Below are 15,798 nucleotides of genomic sequence, written 5' to 3'. Positions count from 1 at the left end.
ACCTGTTGTTCTGACAATGTGTCTGTGAGCGATTCCACCTCGAGCCATCAATTTCTGTGATGGAAGTGTTTGTGTGTCCCAATGATCCTAGGAGCTAAGTTGTTAGGGAGTTTATACCTCTGGTAGGGTTATCCAGTGAAAACCGGTCTCTGACTGTTGATCGTGCCTGTGCACCAATCTATTTTGGAATCTTCATCAGGGGTGCTAAAGAGTGCTCACACTGGAGATTACCTTGTTCTGTTGGGGGACATCAATGCTCACGTGGGCAATGACCGTGAGACCTGGAAGGGCATGATTGGGAGGAACGGCCCCACTGACTGAGAACGCAAGTGGTGATTTGTTATTGGATTACTGAATCACGAATTGTCGATAACAAACACTATGTTCATGCACAAGGGTCTCCATATTTGCGCTTACCACAAAGACACCCGAGGCCGCAGTTCAATGATCAACTTAGTGTCGTGTCATTGGACTTGAGACGGCATGTATTGGACAGTCGTGTGAATAGAGGGGTGAAACAGTCAATGGATCACCACTTGGTAATGTGTTGGCTCCGATGATGGGGGGGTGCCAGTCTGACCTGGCACATCCAAACGTATTGTGCGGGTCTGCTGGTTCTGTTGACTTTATCAAGGTGTGAGTTTCATCTCTTGCTGGAGCAGTTCACAACTGAGTGCGAAGTGGTTGGGATGAATCAACACCTCCAAGTCTGACACCATGGTCCTCATTTATAAAAAGGTGGAGTACCCTGTCCGCATCGGGGATGAGCTCCTGCTCCAAGTGAATGAGTTCAATTTTGGGGTCTTGTTCACAAGTGAGGGAATAATGGAGTTGGAGATCAACACACAGCATCTAAAGTTACGCGCGTGACGTCAGCGCGGTCGCCGTCCACGCGAGTATGAAGAAGCCTTTAGAGATAGGATGTGAAGCTTGGTCATCCAGGAGGGGCTCAGAGAAGAGCCGCTGCTCAGCCGCATTGAGAAGAGCCAGATGAGATGGCTCGGGCATCTGGCTAGGATGCCTCCTGGACATGTCCCTGGTAAGGTGTTCCGGGCACGTCCCATCGGGCGGAGGCCTTGGGGAGGACTCAGGACACACTGGGGAGACTACTTATCACTGCTGGTCTCGGAACACATTGGGATCTCCCCCGGGAGATCTGGACGAAGTGGCTGGGGAGTGGGGAGTCTGAGCAACAGCTAGACTGGGTTAAGATCCAGAGCCACTTTCAAGCAATGGCCGCCAGACTTCACTGTCTGAAACAATATGATGCAAAGCGACTATTATGCAGAAACACCCACACCTTGTACACATTAGGCGCCACTACGTTAACGTAAAGCTGAGCTGCGTTGGGTTTTACTGAATGCACGGATTAGTGTCAGCTAACAGTGTTAGCTTCTCATAAGCCTCACATACTTTCTTGCTCAGTGAACTCGTTGATGCAGGTGCGGTGGGATTGTATTTGGTTTTGGTGATGAGTCCGTGAGGCACATACACACAGTGTAGTGTATGAAGCGCTGCCTCCACAAGCTTGCTTTTTCCCCTACACCATGGACTCCTGAAAGTAGAAGCCTCTCTGGTTGTAATGTCAGTGCTCTGCTCTCAGTTGTCATGGTAACAAAAGCAATAATTCGCCCGGAATTATATGGGACTGGCACACAGTCATGAGCAGGGCCGGGCCCTCAAAATGGGACACTTTTTGCAAGATAAAAAAAATATACATATACACAATATATAGTGTCCTATCAATGTTGATCTTTGCAGTATTTTGAATAAAGCATGTCACGGAACACAGGTTTAAATTGTGAACAAAAAATGAAAGAAAAAAAAAAGAATAAAACATTGCCTGTTCAGTTAATACTGGTTTTATGACGATTACAGTTATTCCATATATAACTGACAGTGACATTAAAAGGCATTATGAATGTACCTCTCTGGAATCCACAGCTGCAAACATAATGTCCATCCAGCCTTTGAATGTGGCCTTTGAAAAGAGAAACACGTTTAGACACACTGGTAGACAATAGTGACAAAAAAGACAAAAAGAAAAGCCTACATTTCATATACAGTATAAGGGAACGCAAAGAGTATCCAAACTCAAACCAAGAGTGATGCATGTCCAGTTGAATAGCTTGTGAATGGAAAGAAAGATAAGGGTGGAGAAACACTTAATACACACAATGGAAGGCAGCCTGTCAGTACTGTAGATGCAAATGAAAGAAATGAGACATGATGGCAAGTTAAAAGAAGATAAATCAAGTCCACATCAAAATTACACGCTCACCACTTGCAGCAAGGCCAGGTAACCAGCGCCCACATTGTCAAAGTTGATTTTAACGTTCTTCCACCTGACCTCCGTAAAGTTTTGCTCAATGAGGGCCTCACATTGGGTCTTGTTGTTGACCTCGTCAACGGAAAAGTACTCCTCGGAGGTCTCGTTGAAACAGTAGTAGTACTTGCCCGCGAACAAGTTGACCCCCATGATACTGAAAATCAGCCAAAAGATGAGGCAAACCAGCAACACGTTCATAATGGAAGGGATGGCTCCCACCAAGGCGTTGACTACCACCTAAACCAGATCAGGAAAGACAGCATTATGACACTGTGAGCACCAGGGAACACAAATCAATGATTTCAACATTTTGGCAGGACACATCATACTGTTATGGCCTTATATACACTAATAAAAATGCTTTTCTCGCTGGTAGAGGAGGCACAATTGTTTTATTATTATTTCATCAAGCTGAGCTACTCTCACAGAGCGTGACATACTGTATGGTGGACTAGTGGCATGTGGACAACTAGTGCCGTTTGGTGGATTAGTACTATGTGATGAACCAATAAAGCTGTAACGCTTCTAAAGTGTGTGCCAGATATTTTAGAATTGATTTAGATTTTGTTACATACTTTGACAAATGGGCTTTGTTTGAACTTTTCTGAGGGAATGCCTCATCTCTTTCGGGATGTTCAAGGATGTGCATGGCTTAAAGGGTTTCAGCCTTTCCTGCTTCACAGCATGCAGTGTACATTATATATAATTAAAAACAAATTATGGGCAGCACGGTAGACGAGTGGTTACCACATCTGCCTCAGTGTTCTGAGGTTCAGGTTTAAATTTCGACTACGGCATTCCTGTGTGGCATTTGCATGTTCTCCAGTGCTCGGGTGGTTTTTCTACCATATATCAAAAACAGGGATATTAGCTTAATTGAAGACTGAATTGCCCATAAATGTGAATGGGAGTGTGAATGCTTGTTTGAAAAAAAAGAAGGAAAATGTACAACCCCAATTCCAATGAAGTTGGTACGTTGTGTTAAACATAAATAAAAATATTTAATTGAATACACAACAAAAAAAAGATATTTAATATTCAAACTGATCAACTTTATTGTTTTTAGCAAATAATCATTAACTTAGAATTTTATGGCCGCAACACGTTCTAAAAAAGCTGGGACAGCTGGCAAAAAAGACTGAGAAAGTTGAGAAATGCTCATCAAACAGCTGTTTGGAACATCCCACAGGTGAACAGGATAATTGGGAACAGGTGGGTGCCATGATTGGATATAAAAGGAACCTCATTCACAAGCAAAGATGCGGCGAGGTTCACCTCTTTGTGAACAAGTGCGTGGAAAAAAATAAATAGTCGCAACAGTCCCAACTTCATTGGCATTATGGTTGTAGATTTTTAATACATAAACAGTTAACACTAGTAATTTTATCAATTATTCCTGGTGTTTTAGCTCACCGTGTGGATTATTCCAGATGTTCTAAACTATGGATTCAAATTTCCAATTATTCTTGATAATAAGGATGCTATTTGGAAGAGTTTTAAAATATTGTGTTTATATTATTTAGTATAACAGATTGATGATACAGTAAATTCCATACCAATATGACGTGTCCAACCTTGCATAGTCCAATTATTAAATAGTCTCTTAAAATTGTCAATATGAATTTGTTTCATGACTTGCTCAACTAATTCACACAATTCTATAGCAGTCAAAATAAAAATCACATTTAACTAGCCCAAATGTATACTTAGCAATTTTAATGCTAATTTACTGAATGTTATGTTAACATAGTAGTGCTATTCTTGATGGCAGGCCGACAGCTGAGCATGCATGTCATTGTTTTGTGTAGCCATATTCCCTCTCTCTGGACCTCTGTTTTCTCAGCATGTACGCCACTGCCAAGGTACATGAACAAATCGGTATCTACAGTATCTGTGCAAATCACCATTCAACAAGTCTTTGTTGCACTTTCTGAGAGAATGTACTTTCGTTACAATGTGAACACCAGATCAGCTGATTTATATATATATATATATATATATATATATATGTGCTTAGAAATCAAGGGGGCAAGAAAAAAAAAGGGAAAATGGCTTTCCAAAACGCATAATGTGCACCAGCAGTTCTAGTACATGCGTGTTACATGGCGTTGTGCAATCTCAAGAACCACTCAAATCAATAAATCAATAGAGAACTAAGTGGATAGAGAGAGGAAGGGACTAAAGAGATCATGGCAGAAAGGCTGCTAGCGTGTTTGACGGCTTCGTTTCCATTTGAAGCAGATTTAAAACAGTAGCTTGGTCAGTAAAAGATTGAACATGTTGGGCTAAAAGGTAGCAGGAGTTGCATTACTCAAAAGGCTAAAAGACCCTGTAAAGTGATTTCAGTGATTTGTTTCTAAATACAATAAATATGTTTGACCATGAAGACTGAGAACTATTTAGTACTGAATTGTTGACTAAAATCAAGACTAAAATTAAGCCCAAGTACGTACTGGTATGAGTCGGCCCTCCACCATTATATAAGTATTGCGTGGCGTCATTCCATCAGTGGCTAGTCGCCACAACTGAGTTACTTAGTAATAATAACTTAAGCCATTTCCACCATTACAGCATGCAGTTAGCTAGCAAGCTATGTTAAAAAAAAAAAAAAGCATTTTCCTGAAGAGTTATGTGTTTTGTGTTATTTGGGCTACAGTGTCTCTGTTCTGCCAAATTGGACAACCCTGTTAGCAAGCTAGCTGGCTCGGGGTCCGGCCGTCCAATTCACCAGCACCTTGCTTAGTGTGCTGCGCGTGGGTCCACACAAAAAAGACACTCCAGGGAAAGTTAACTGTTTATTACATTCACTAGCCTGTGAGCTAGCGAGCTCCCACTAGCGAGCTAGCTCAAGAGCAGACCGTTGACGGGCTCCTCCAATACGTCACTGCCTCGCTTGGTATTGTGTCGGTGTGAGGGTTCACATAACAGAGACACTTCAGGGAAAGTTAACTGTTCATAACACAGCTGTACACATTAATCAGTAGTACTGATATTGTGCGAGCCACAGGCAAGTATTTGAGAGACAGGTAAAGGTAAAGATTTTTTTTTAAATTACAGGGTTTTTAAGGTGAGAAAGCAGTAATAAACCTGGATTTACACTCCATGTAACACGTCTAGGGACGCAAAGAGGAGCCGCAATTTTTTTAATTATTATTTCATCGAGCAGAAATATGCTCACATGAGAGTTGAAATGTGATGGACTAGTGCCATGTAGTGAACAAGTCCCATGTGGACAACTAGCATGGCACTGGTTCACCACTTGGCAACAGTCCACCACATGACGCTAGTCGTCTTCAGGGGACTTGTTTACCACATGGCACTAGTACACATGGGACTTGTTCACCACATGGCACTAGCACGTCACATTTCAACGCTACGTAGTGGACTTGTGCCATATGGTTGACATATACCACTTGGCGGACCAGTGCCAATGCGGTCTACTAGTACCACACAATTGTGATCTTTTGAATTATAAGTGGCACAGTTGGGCTACACGCCATGCGTGTCTACCCAAGTAACTCAAATAATGTAGTGCCCATATTGTAAACCTTACATACATTAGAGGTGCACAGACCATTTGTAAATAAAAGGATTCCATTCAAACCAATGCTATGTCGATGTTGACAGTAGTGTAGTTGTGTATGTGCATTTTGGGTGCATGCAGGTTGTTTCAGGTTGTTAAAGTAAAGTCATAACGGATATGGATGATAATTGAAAATACAAAAACTGGGATATAGGGATCAGGCACCAAAGACCTGGAGTGTAAAGCCAGCCTAAGAGGGAAAAAAACTACAAAGGCCATAGTTGTCAATAATAATAATAATAATACATTCCATGTTAGACAGTGCAATACGTCAATTCTTATCTGAAGTATTGTAACTCTCCACAATCTCTTTCATCTCTCTATGCATCCACTTCCCCATTCATTTATTTATTGCTCAGCATTGACATTGGTCACTTAAAACAAAATGTTAATAAATATATTGATAGGTGAACATCAACATTTTGGTCAAACTGATACAGCAGGATCTTTTTTTATACCATTTTGTCTGTCTTTCCATTCCCTCAATGTTCTATCTATTGTATTTATTCCATAAAAAAAAGTATCTCATGTATGACTGGTGTAATGTCCATACAGCCGATCCATGGCCTTAAATGTCTGCTCATACGTGTTAGACTGGAGTCACTGGCAGATTGTATGAATGAGCCTTAATGCATTTGATGTTTGCAAGCAGCTTCTATGCTGAGTTGTCATTTTTGGAGGAACCAAAACACTGCTTGCTGTTCTTAACCCATAACCCTTGTTGCCTCCCACATTCACTTTCCGTGCAAATGGAAGGTAACAGGGAGCCAGGGCCTGCTGTATGGTGTTATCACATGGACATCTTGTGTGAAATGGCAGCTGAGCATATTTGCTAATCTTCTGCCTGCGCCCCAAAAAGGTAGGCACTGGAATGGAATGAGTGGAATTAGATGAAGCAGATCAATGTACATTGGCGAACAGAAGTTTAACAAATACACTGTACTCCCACAGCCACATTGTGAGGGGGCGTATGTCTGTCTCAAACCCTGACACTCCCTGAAGATCCTGTGGACAAGCAGGAGAGAATGTGCCAAGCCTTCAGCAGTGACGGAGATAGTGGTGGAACAGTAGGACGAGAGGGTAGGGAGAGTGGGACTAGGGTGGGGTGGATGGTGCACTGTGCTGCACATGTGGGCCTGCAGGGGGCGGATGTGAAGAGTAGTAGTGAAAAAGTAGTAGTGAGAGCTAAAACAGGTGGAGGGGGAGATAAAAGAGGGAGGGGCTTGAGGCAACAACAACAACCAGGTGTAACCAATCGCGACAACCAGTCTCACGCACACATAACCAATCACGTACAGGTATTTGAGAACTGGTCAACAACTGGTCGGGGTGAGCGGAAACTTGTGATATTTGACCTTAATCAGATTTTAACAGTAGATAAAAAAGTAAAATGACACTTTTGTTTCACAAGCTCGAGATGTTATAAAAATATTCACTAACCGTGAGTGTGCGTATGCACATTTGACGCCCAAATCAGTGACTCATCAATATGTTCCTATTTGTTTTTGTTCGTAATCTGCGAACTGATTTAGAAGCTCCTCGAACCATTTGTAGACACAAATAATGCAGAATCAGCTTTAAAAAAAAATATCGAACACATATTTTACCGAAGATGCAAAACGAACTACAATCATTTATAAAAACAATAATAACTTTAATAATAATACAACCCCAATTCCAATTAAGTTGGGATGTTGTGTTAAACACAAATAAAAACAGAATACAATGATTTGCAAATCATGTTTGACCTATATTTAATTGAATACATTACAAAGACAAGATATTTAATGTTCATACTGATAAACTTTAATGTTTTTAGCAAAAAACATTAACTTTGAATTTTATGGCTGCAACACGTTCCAAAAAAGCTGGGACGGGGTCATGTTTACCACTGTGTTACATCACCTTTTCTTTTAACAACATTCAATAAATTTGGGAACTGCGGACACTAATTGTTGAAGCTTTGTAGGTGGAATTCTTTCCCATTCTTGCTTGATGTACAGCTTCAGCTGTTCAACAGTCCGGGCTCTCCGTTGTCGTATTTTACGCTTCATAATGCGCCACACATTTTCAATAGGAGACAGGTCTCGACTGCAGGCAGGCCAGTCTAGTACCCGCACTCTTACTACGAAGCCACGCTGTTGTCACACGTACAGAATGTGTTTTGGCATCGTCTTGCTGAAATAAGCAGGGGCGTCCATAAAAAGACGTTGCTTGGATGGCAGCATACGTTTCTCCAAAACCTGTATGTACCTTTTAGTATAAATGGTGCCCTCACAGAGATGTGTAAGTTACCCATGCCATTGGCACTAATAGCCCCATACCATCACAGATGCTGGCTTTTGAACTTTGCTTCCGTAACGTCCGGATGGTTCTTTTCCTCTTTGGCCCGGAGGACACGACGTCCACAATTTTCAAAAACAATTTGAAATGTGGAATTGTCGGACCACAGAACACTTTTCCACTTTGCATTAGTCTATCTTAGCTCGGGCCCAGACAAGCTGGCGGCATTTCTGGGTGTTGTTGATAAATGGGTTTTGCTTTGCATAGTAGAGTTTCAAATTGCACTTACGGATGTAGCGCCGAACTGTATTTAGTGACATTGGTTTTCTGAAGTGTTCCTGAGCCCATGTGGTGATGTCCTTTACACATTGATGTCGGTTTTTGATGCCTTGCCACCTGAGGTATCAAAGGTCACGGGCATTCAATGTTGGTTTTCAGCCTTGCCGCTTACATGCAGGGATTTCTCCAGATTCTCTGAACCTTTTGATGATATTATGGACCGTAGATGATGAAATCCCTAAATTCCTTGCAATTGTACGTTGAAGAACATTGTCCTTAAACTGTTCTACTATTTTCTCACGCACTTGTTCACAAAGAGGTGAACCTCGCCGCATCTTTGCTTGTGAATTCCCAATTCAGGGAAGTTCCTTTTATACCCAATCATGGCACCCACCTGTTCCCTGTTCCTGTTGAGCATTCCTCAACTGTCTCAGTCTTTTTTGCCACCTGTCCCAGCTTTTTTGGAATGTGTTGCAGCCATAAAATTCTAAGTTAATGATTATTGGCTAAAAACAATAAAGTTGATCAGTTTGAACATTAAATATCTTGTCTTTGTCGTGTATTCAATTAAATATAGGTTGAACATGATTTGCAAATCATTGAATTCTGTTTTTATTTATGTTTAACACAACGTCCCAACTTCATTGGAATTGGTGTTGTAACTCAAACCAGGAATTTGCTAAATGGTTGAATGTCCTAAATGACAATGGAAAGGAAACTTCTCATCACTTCTACCATCGTTCCTTGAAAGTGCTTGTAAAGTATGTGCATGTATTATATGTGTGTGTCCTCTGCTGTAGCTGTCTGTGTGCAGTACGACATTGTCACTCAAACGAGCAGGTACTGCGGTTGGACTTCTCGCATTTCCTAATTTTTCAATCCATTTTCTGTAGCAATTATCCTCACTAGGGTTGCAGGCGTGCTGGAGCCTATCCCAGCTGACTCTGACTTGAGAGGCGGGGTACACCCTGAACTGGTTGCCAGCCAATCACAGGCCACATATAGGCAAACAATCATTCACACTCAATTTAGAGTCGTCAATTAACTTACCATGCATGTTCTAGGAATGTGGAAGGAAACGAGAGTAACCGGAAAAAAACTACGTAGGCACGGGGAGAACAGGCAAACACCATACTTGAGAGGCTGGATTTGAACCCGGGTCCTCAGAACTGTGAGCCAGATGTGCTAACCAGTCGTTCACCGTGCCCCTAGTTTTTCCAAAATTTCAATATTCTTTATAATCCCTACGATAATCTGATTTTTATATTTTTCTGTGAGTCTTCATGTGCACATGTGATGCAAATTGATAGGTGTGAATGTAAGTGCGAATGGTTATTTGTTTATATGTGCCCTGTGATTGGCTGGCGACTAGTTCAGGGTGTACCCCGCCTCTCAAGTGTATGTTGTCTGTCTCTGTGATTAGCTGAGCTAAGCTTTCCAATGATACCAACTCTATGGAAATAGGATAAAGATTTCGAAAGTTATTAAAGATTTGGAGCGATTTCCTGTGGCTTTAAAGCTCCCTGCATTGGCTGAGACGTGTCAGACAGATGCCTTTTTACGGGGGAATGGGGGTGCGGTTCATACAGATTGCAGATCGCGGCCATGAGCTCGTCATCTAGAATGAATTCTGATTCACTAGCATAGGCAGGGTGGTGAGAAGAAAATTGGCCGGTACGCATGTGGCATGAATCATACAGTGAATTTGCTGAAATATATGCTCACATTGTGCGCAGAGTAAGAAAATTTCTATGCATTTATTGTCTTTATGAGGGCCGGTGCAGCAGGCAAAACTAAAAAAAATTTGCAAGAGAGAGAATCCTGGTGGAAGGGGATGTGTTTTAGGTGTCACAAACACAACCACCTAAAACTCCCTTAATTGCACTCCCACTTTCACCAATCGACTTGAAATTTGGTGAACATAATGGCGGCACAGCGCTTAGCACATCTGCTTGAAAATTGTACTAAATTAGTCCAAAAAAAACCAAAATGAAAACAGGGTCCTTGCAGCTGTCCTTTGCACACATTTCGGATGTGACTGGTTGTCGAGTGGCTGTGGCTCCTTGCTGGTTGTTGTCGCCAATGCACTGAGGGATAGTGTGTGCTGGGGAAGGAGTGGGAGGTTATGGGGATGTGTAGGGGAGGCTGTGAGGGAGGAGGAAGGTGTGGGTTGTCGTCTTCATTGAAAGCTGTAGTTGAGAATCAGGCCAGATGAAGAGCTAATTATTGATTTGAGCGCTATGTGAGATGGCATGTAAGCGTTGGGTCTGTAGCTGGGACACAATTCACAGTCACCAACTTGCAACAAAGTAAGAAGAGATTATCAGAATTTCTCCTTTGTCACTTATGTGATGAGGCAGCTTTGCTATACAAAAAATTCATTTTTTTAATATGGTTTTATGGTTCAATTGCTATGCATGTTGTTCTACTGTTACTACAGCTGCATCATGACTTGTTGGCTAATGCTAACAAAATTAAAAGGAAGGCATGGTACAGGATTGGAAAGGTTTGGCTTTCTTGTTTTAAGAGAAACCCCCTAATATCTAGTGGATTCTTTTTTTGTGGTTGTTCCTTATTTGATAGTTTTCAGTTCTAGCATGCTTGAAACTGTTGAATGGGCATGCGGAAGGATCAGCTGCTTAGCTTTGGATCTTACCCTCATCCCTTCAAAACGTGACAAGGCTCTGAGGGGTCTCAAGGCCCTTAGTGTCCTGAGTGATTTAATGGGCCCTAGATCGGAGTAGCCCAGCGCATTAGCTACAAGGCTGACTATAGACACCTACACAAAAAACAGAGAAGCAAAAGAGGTACCAAACTGTTAGAAGTGTGAGATTATTCACTAAGGAAGAGAGAGGGCCCTGACATAAGCGAGGAGGGTTGCTTAACATACACACAAATCTATGCATTGTATATGCAAGTATAACATTGCATTTATACATGCATAGACACTTGAGAGAGAAGGTCAGTGTTTAGTATAGGTTTTATTTGTGTGGTGTTTTTGTTTTTTGTTTTTTTTTAGTAGCAGAAGGCCAAGGGGGTTGTTAATGTCAGTTAATTTGGGAGGAAAGTCCAGTGTACCTGCAAGGAAAGGCGGAATTAAGTGAAAGAGAGAAGACAGAGAGAGAGAGAGAGAGAGAGAGAAGACTCAAATCAAGGGCAAATTAGGCATAGAAGAACCTGACACGGTTTAGTACAAGCAAGAGGGGTTGGGGAGCAGAGGAAGACTTGGGGGGGAGGTTAGGAGGAAGAAGAAGAGAGGTCACCCTGCAGGAGTCGATTATACACCCAACAGATTGGAGAGCCTTACCCTTGCCCCTCTAACATTGTCTCTCCATGTCGCTCTTGGGCTCAAATCCCAATCACAATTTAAGACAGACAAACTAACGGTACCTAAGAGAAAGAATACAAGTCAACATATTCAAGTGTGTCAGTGGGCTGGCATTATTTCTCATACATTATGTAAGTTCAAATGGTCACACAGTTGTGCAGGGGGTGGGGATTCAAATAGGAGAGCCACAGTCACATGAACCACACACGAGAGACAGGGATGGAAGTTTAGGGCACACCTGATGGACTTATAAACACTTCAAGGACAGCAAAACCCCATTGACTACAGTTCAGTTGTACACAATTAACAGCACGTGACAAGAAACGGCTGCAGCCCCCTCTCATGTAAAATGTTTCAAGTGTAAAATACAAACCACTGTTTATGCATTCACCCAATGTGAAATGAGCCAAAGTGGCATGTTTGTTAACAATGGAGCCCATAATAAAGTTGCGGCCTGTAGAGCTGATCTAAGCCTAGCACATTTACAGCACTAAGTCGTTAACAGCAGGAGGAAATGGCCGACAGCTAGACTAATGTTTCTTGAGGGATACTTGGTGAGTATTGCAGGAAAGATTTGACAGGATCACCGGCAGTGCACCGGCGGCCATTAAGAAGGTGGCGGAAGCGGCAGCCCCAAAGGTTTTACAATTTGGAATTTTCGCCAAAATTAACAAAAAATATTTTGGAGTTGACTGTCAACATATCTCACCAACCACTAGTGGGCCATTTCAGCCAGCATCGTCATTTTCGGTATTTGATCTTTTATTTTTTGTGTTGACCAGTGACCGTCCTGGCGCACCGAAAATGACGTATGACCGGAAATGACACATTTTACCGAGCAATAGATGCAGCGCAGCCACTTGTCTTCCATTTGTTAAAACCAAACTAAACATCAGATTTTGCATTTCTTTAGCAGGGTAACTACGTCAAGTTATTTAGCAATGTGTACGTTAAATTGATAACTTGCTTCTGAGTGATTTGCCTCAACATCACCAGTCATATATTTCTATAGCTTTGCATCATGGAGGGGTCTTAACTATTATAGATCATTTTTTGAAACCTTCTCAGTCTGTGTCTACACTGGCCTAATCTATGCAATTAATATGCATATCAGAAAGAAAATACATGCATAATAGACAACATGTATGTGTTAGGTTATTCATTTTTATATTTTACTGTATATTGTAATAATTATTTAAAATTTTTATTTTATTGACAAATTGGGTGATTTTATTTTATAAATTAAAGACAATGTTTAAGACAATGCTATCCAATTTCTTTTCTAAGCATTTGAAGATCGCAGATGAAGGGAGGGTCCCAAATGAAATCTTGGCTAGGGTGTCACAATGGGTAGGGTGGAGATATGCTATATGTGTGTCTGGTGTGCTGTGCTGGTCATCTCCTGTACACCACACACTAGAAGGGCAGTAAGCACATTTTACAAATAAGGTGTCAAAATTGATACGTGTGTACTGGGCTTTAGCCCCATTAAGCGCATTTGTGGTTTTATTTTGTAAGTTGTTACTTGCTGTTTTTGATCCATTCGGTCGATAGGACTATGCCGGTGGTATCAAGCTGCTTTTGTGACTGCTGTGGTGCACTAGCGAATCTGCCACCGCAACCAAATGCCTTGCCACCCCAGTTGCCACCCCTACTGTCGGCAATAAATCTGTCATGGTCTGTGTTTTGGTTTGGGTTGTGTTTAGTTTTGTTCCATGTTTTCCTGTGTTCCATGTTTGTCGTGTGCTCATTAAGTTGTTGTGTCCACCTGTTCTCGTCTGCATTGTGTCGACCAATCAGCTCTCTCCAGCCACTCATGTCTTGTCCAGGTGTTCCTCGTTGTCTCGTCTATCTGTTTGCATTTAGTTCCCTGGTTCCTTTCAGTTCTTGTCGGTTCATTGTCGTTGTCACATGTCTCTGCCATGTCATAGTCGTCAGTTGTCTTTATCATTGTGGTATGTCATTGTCAGGTGTCATTTTCTGTTTCTATTCCACGTCTTACTCACAGGTCATAGTTTGTTTCCAGTTTTAGATATTCGAGTGTTTCTTTGTTACTTTGATTTGATTGGTATCTGTTGTGGGACTGTGTTCAGTTTTCCCTTTTCTAATATTAAATATTATTTTGAGACTCCCGCACTCCTGCCTTGCCTCCCTGCTTCCCTGCAATTGGGTCCACCATGTTCTTACCTTGCGTTACTCGCCCTCGCCTTAACCACGTACGTGACAGAATGAACCGACCAGAACAGGACCCAGCGGGAAGAAGATGGTGTCACCCTGGACACCACCAAACTGCCTCCCACCGTCCTCAGCCTGCCTTCCATACCTACTCTCCTCCAGTAAGTCCCATCGTTCAGTCTTTTCTGTCCTTTTCTTCGGGTCCCCCCACTTGTCCTAGTTATTCACCATGCTCTACTATTTTACATCCACATGTTTCTTTAGATTCAGATGTTTCTGATTGTGACAATGGCCCCGATTTAGTTAACCTTCTGTCTGATTCTGACTCTGACACAGACTTAGATTTTTCTGGTTCCTTCCCTACTTTATCCCGTCCTCGTCAGTTTTTGTCACGTCTCCCCGTTTCCAACCCCAGTGAGTCCAAAACCTTTCTCTCGGACCTTTTCTTGGGCACCCGTTTGGCCATCTACCCGGGACCGCCGCGTGGTGGCCAACGGAGGCGCCCAAGTAAAGGTCAAATTTTGCCCCCTCGTTTTTTCCCTGTTCACAAGTCACTTAATTTTTCACCTGTTCCCACACGTTGTTCCACGGCTCCAATTAAGTCACGTCCAGTCAAACCTGCCCCCAAGCCACCATGTTCAGTACCAGCCATTTTTCCTAGTTCACCTTCCCGAGACCTTGTGCACTCTTCCACTCCCGTACCCTCTACTCCCAAACCTCAATGGCGGCAGGCTGAGGAAGCGACTGCTGGCCCCGTTCCTGCTCCTCTCCAGCTGCGGCAGGCTCCCGTTCCTGCTCCTCGGCAGCTGCGGCAGGCTCCCGTTCCTGCTCCTCGGCAGCTGCGGCAGGCTCTCGTTCCTGCTCCTCGGCAGGCTCTCGTTCCTGCTCCTCGGCAGGCTCCCGTTCCTGCTCCTCCCGTTCCTGCTCCTCGGCAGGCTCCCGCTCCTGCTCCTCGGCAGGCTCCCGCTCCTGCTCCTCGGCAAGCTCCCGCTCCTGCTCCTCGGCAGCTGCGCCAGGCTCCCGCTCCTGCTCCTCGGCAGCTGCGCCAGGTTCACGCTCCGGCGGCGCTCGTCCAGCGGCCGCCACCCGACCCCGCTCCGGCGGCGCTCGTCCAGCGGCCACCACCCGACCCCGCTCCGGCGGCGCTCGTCCAGCGGCCGCCACCCGTCCTCGCTCCGGCGGCGTTTGTCCAGCGGCCGCCACCCAACCCTATTGCCTGGCCCCTGCATTACCATTGGCTTCGGCACCGTGGCCGTCTGCCTGAATGGCCCTGTAAAGACCCTGGTGCTTGGCGTCCTGGACGACCTCCTGAACCGCTGAGCCAAGCACCTCACCCTGGGTGGCCTGGATGGCCACCAGACTGACCTGAGGGGTGGACTCTGTACCCTCCTCCAGGCCCCCTTCCGCCCACCCTGGGTTGGTGACTTTTTGGTTGTTGTTTGGGGAACGTCTGGGATCCGTTCCTTTAGAGGGGGGGTACTGTCATGGTCTGTGTTTTGGTTTGGGTTGTGTTTAGTTTTGTTCCATGTTTTCCTGTGTTCCATGTTTGTCGTGTGCTCATTAAGTTGTGTCCACCTGTTCTCGTCTGCTTTGTGTCGACCAATCAGCTCTCTCCAGCCACTCATGTCTTGTCCAGGTGTTCCTCGTTGTCTCGTCTATCTGTTTGCATTTAGTTCCCTGGTTTCTTTCAGTTCTTGTCGGTTCATTGTCGTTGTCACATGTCTCTGCCATGTCATAGTCGTCAGTTGTCTTTATCATTGTGGTATGTCATTGTCAGGTGTCATTTTCTGTTTCTATTCCACGTCTTTCTCACAGGTTATA

General features: G+C 43.6%; 1 protein-coding gene across 7 annotated transcripts in view; it reads right to left on the bottom strand.

Annotated features, from left to right (window-relative positions):
• Positions 1 to 15,798, bottom strand: part of scn8aa (sodium channel, voltage gated, type VIII, alpha subunit a) — a 162,201-nt gene that overhangs the window by 23,986 nt on the left and 122,417 nt on the right. For all 7 annotated transcript variants that reach the window (XM_061693436.1, XM_061693466.1, XM_061693427.1 and 4 more), the window contains 3 exons: positions 11,131 to 11,253; positions 2,282 to 2,566; positions 1,928 to 1,981 (listed from right to left, as the gene is read on the bottom strand). In XM_061693436.1, the coding sequence (XP_061549420.1) occupies positions 1,928 to 1,981; positions 2,282 to 2,566; positions 11,131 to 11,253 (462 nt within the window). The remainder of the gene's footprint in view (positions 1 to 1,927; positions 1,982 to 2,281; positions 2,567 to 11,130; positions 11,254 to 15,798) is intronic.

Source organism: Phycodurus eques, chromosome 1, assembly GCF_024500275.1.
Source record: "Phycodurus eques isolate BA_2022a chromosome 1, UOR_Pequ_1.1, whole genome shotgun sequence".
NCBI lineage: Eukaryota > Metazoa > Chordata > Actinopteri > Syngnathiformes > Syngnathidae > Phycodurus > Phycodurus eques.
The sequence above is the reverse complement of the archived record's forward strand: the minus strand, read 5'-3'. Positions and strand labels throughout refer to the sequence as shown.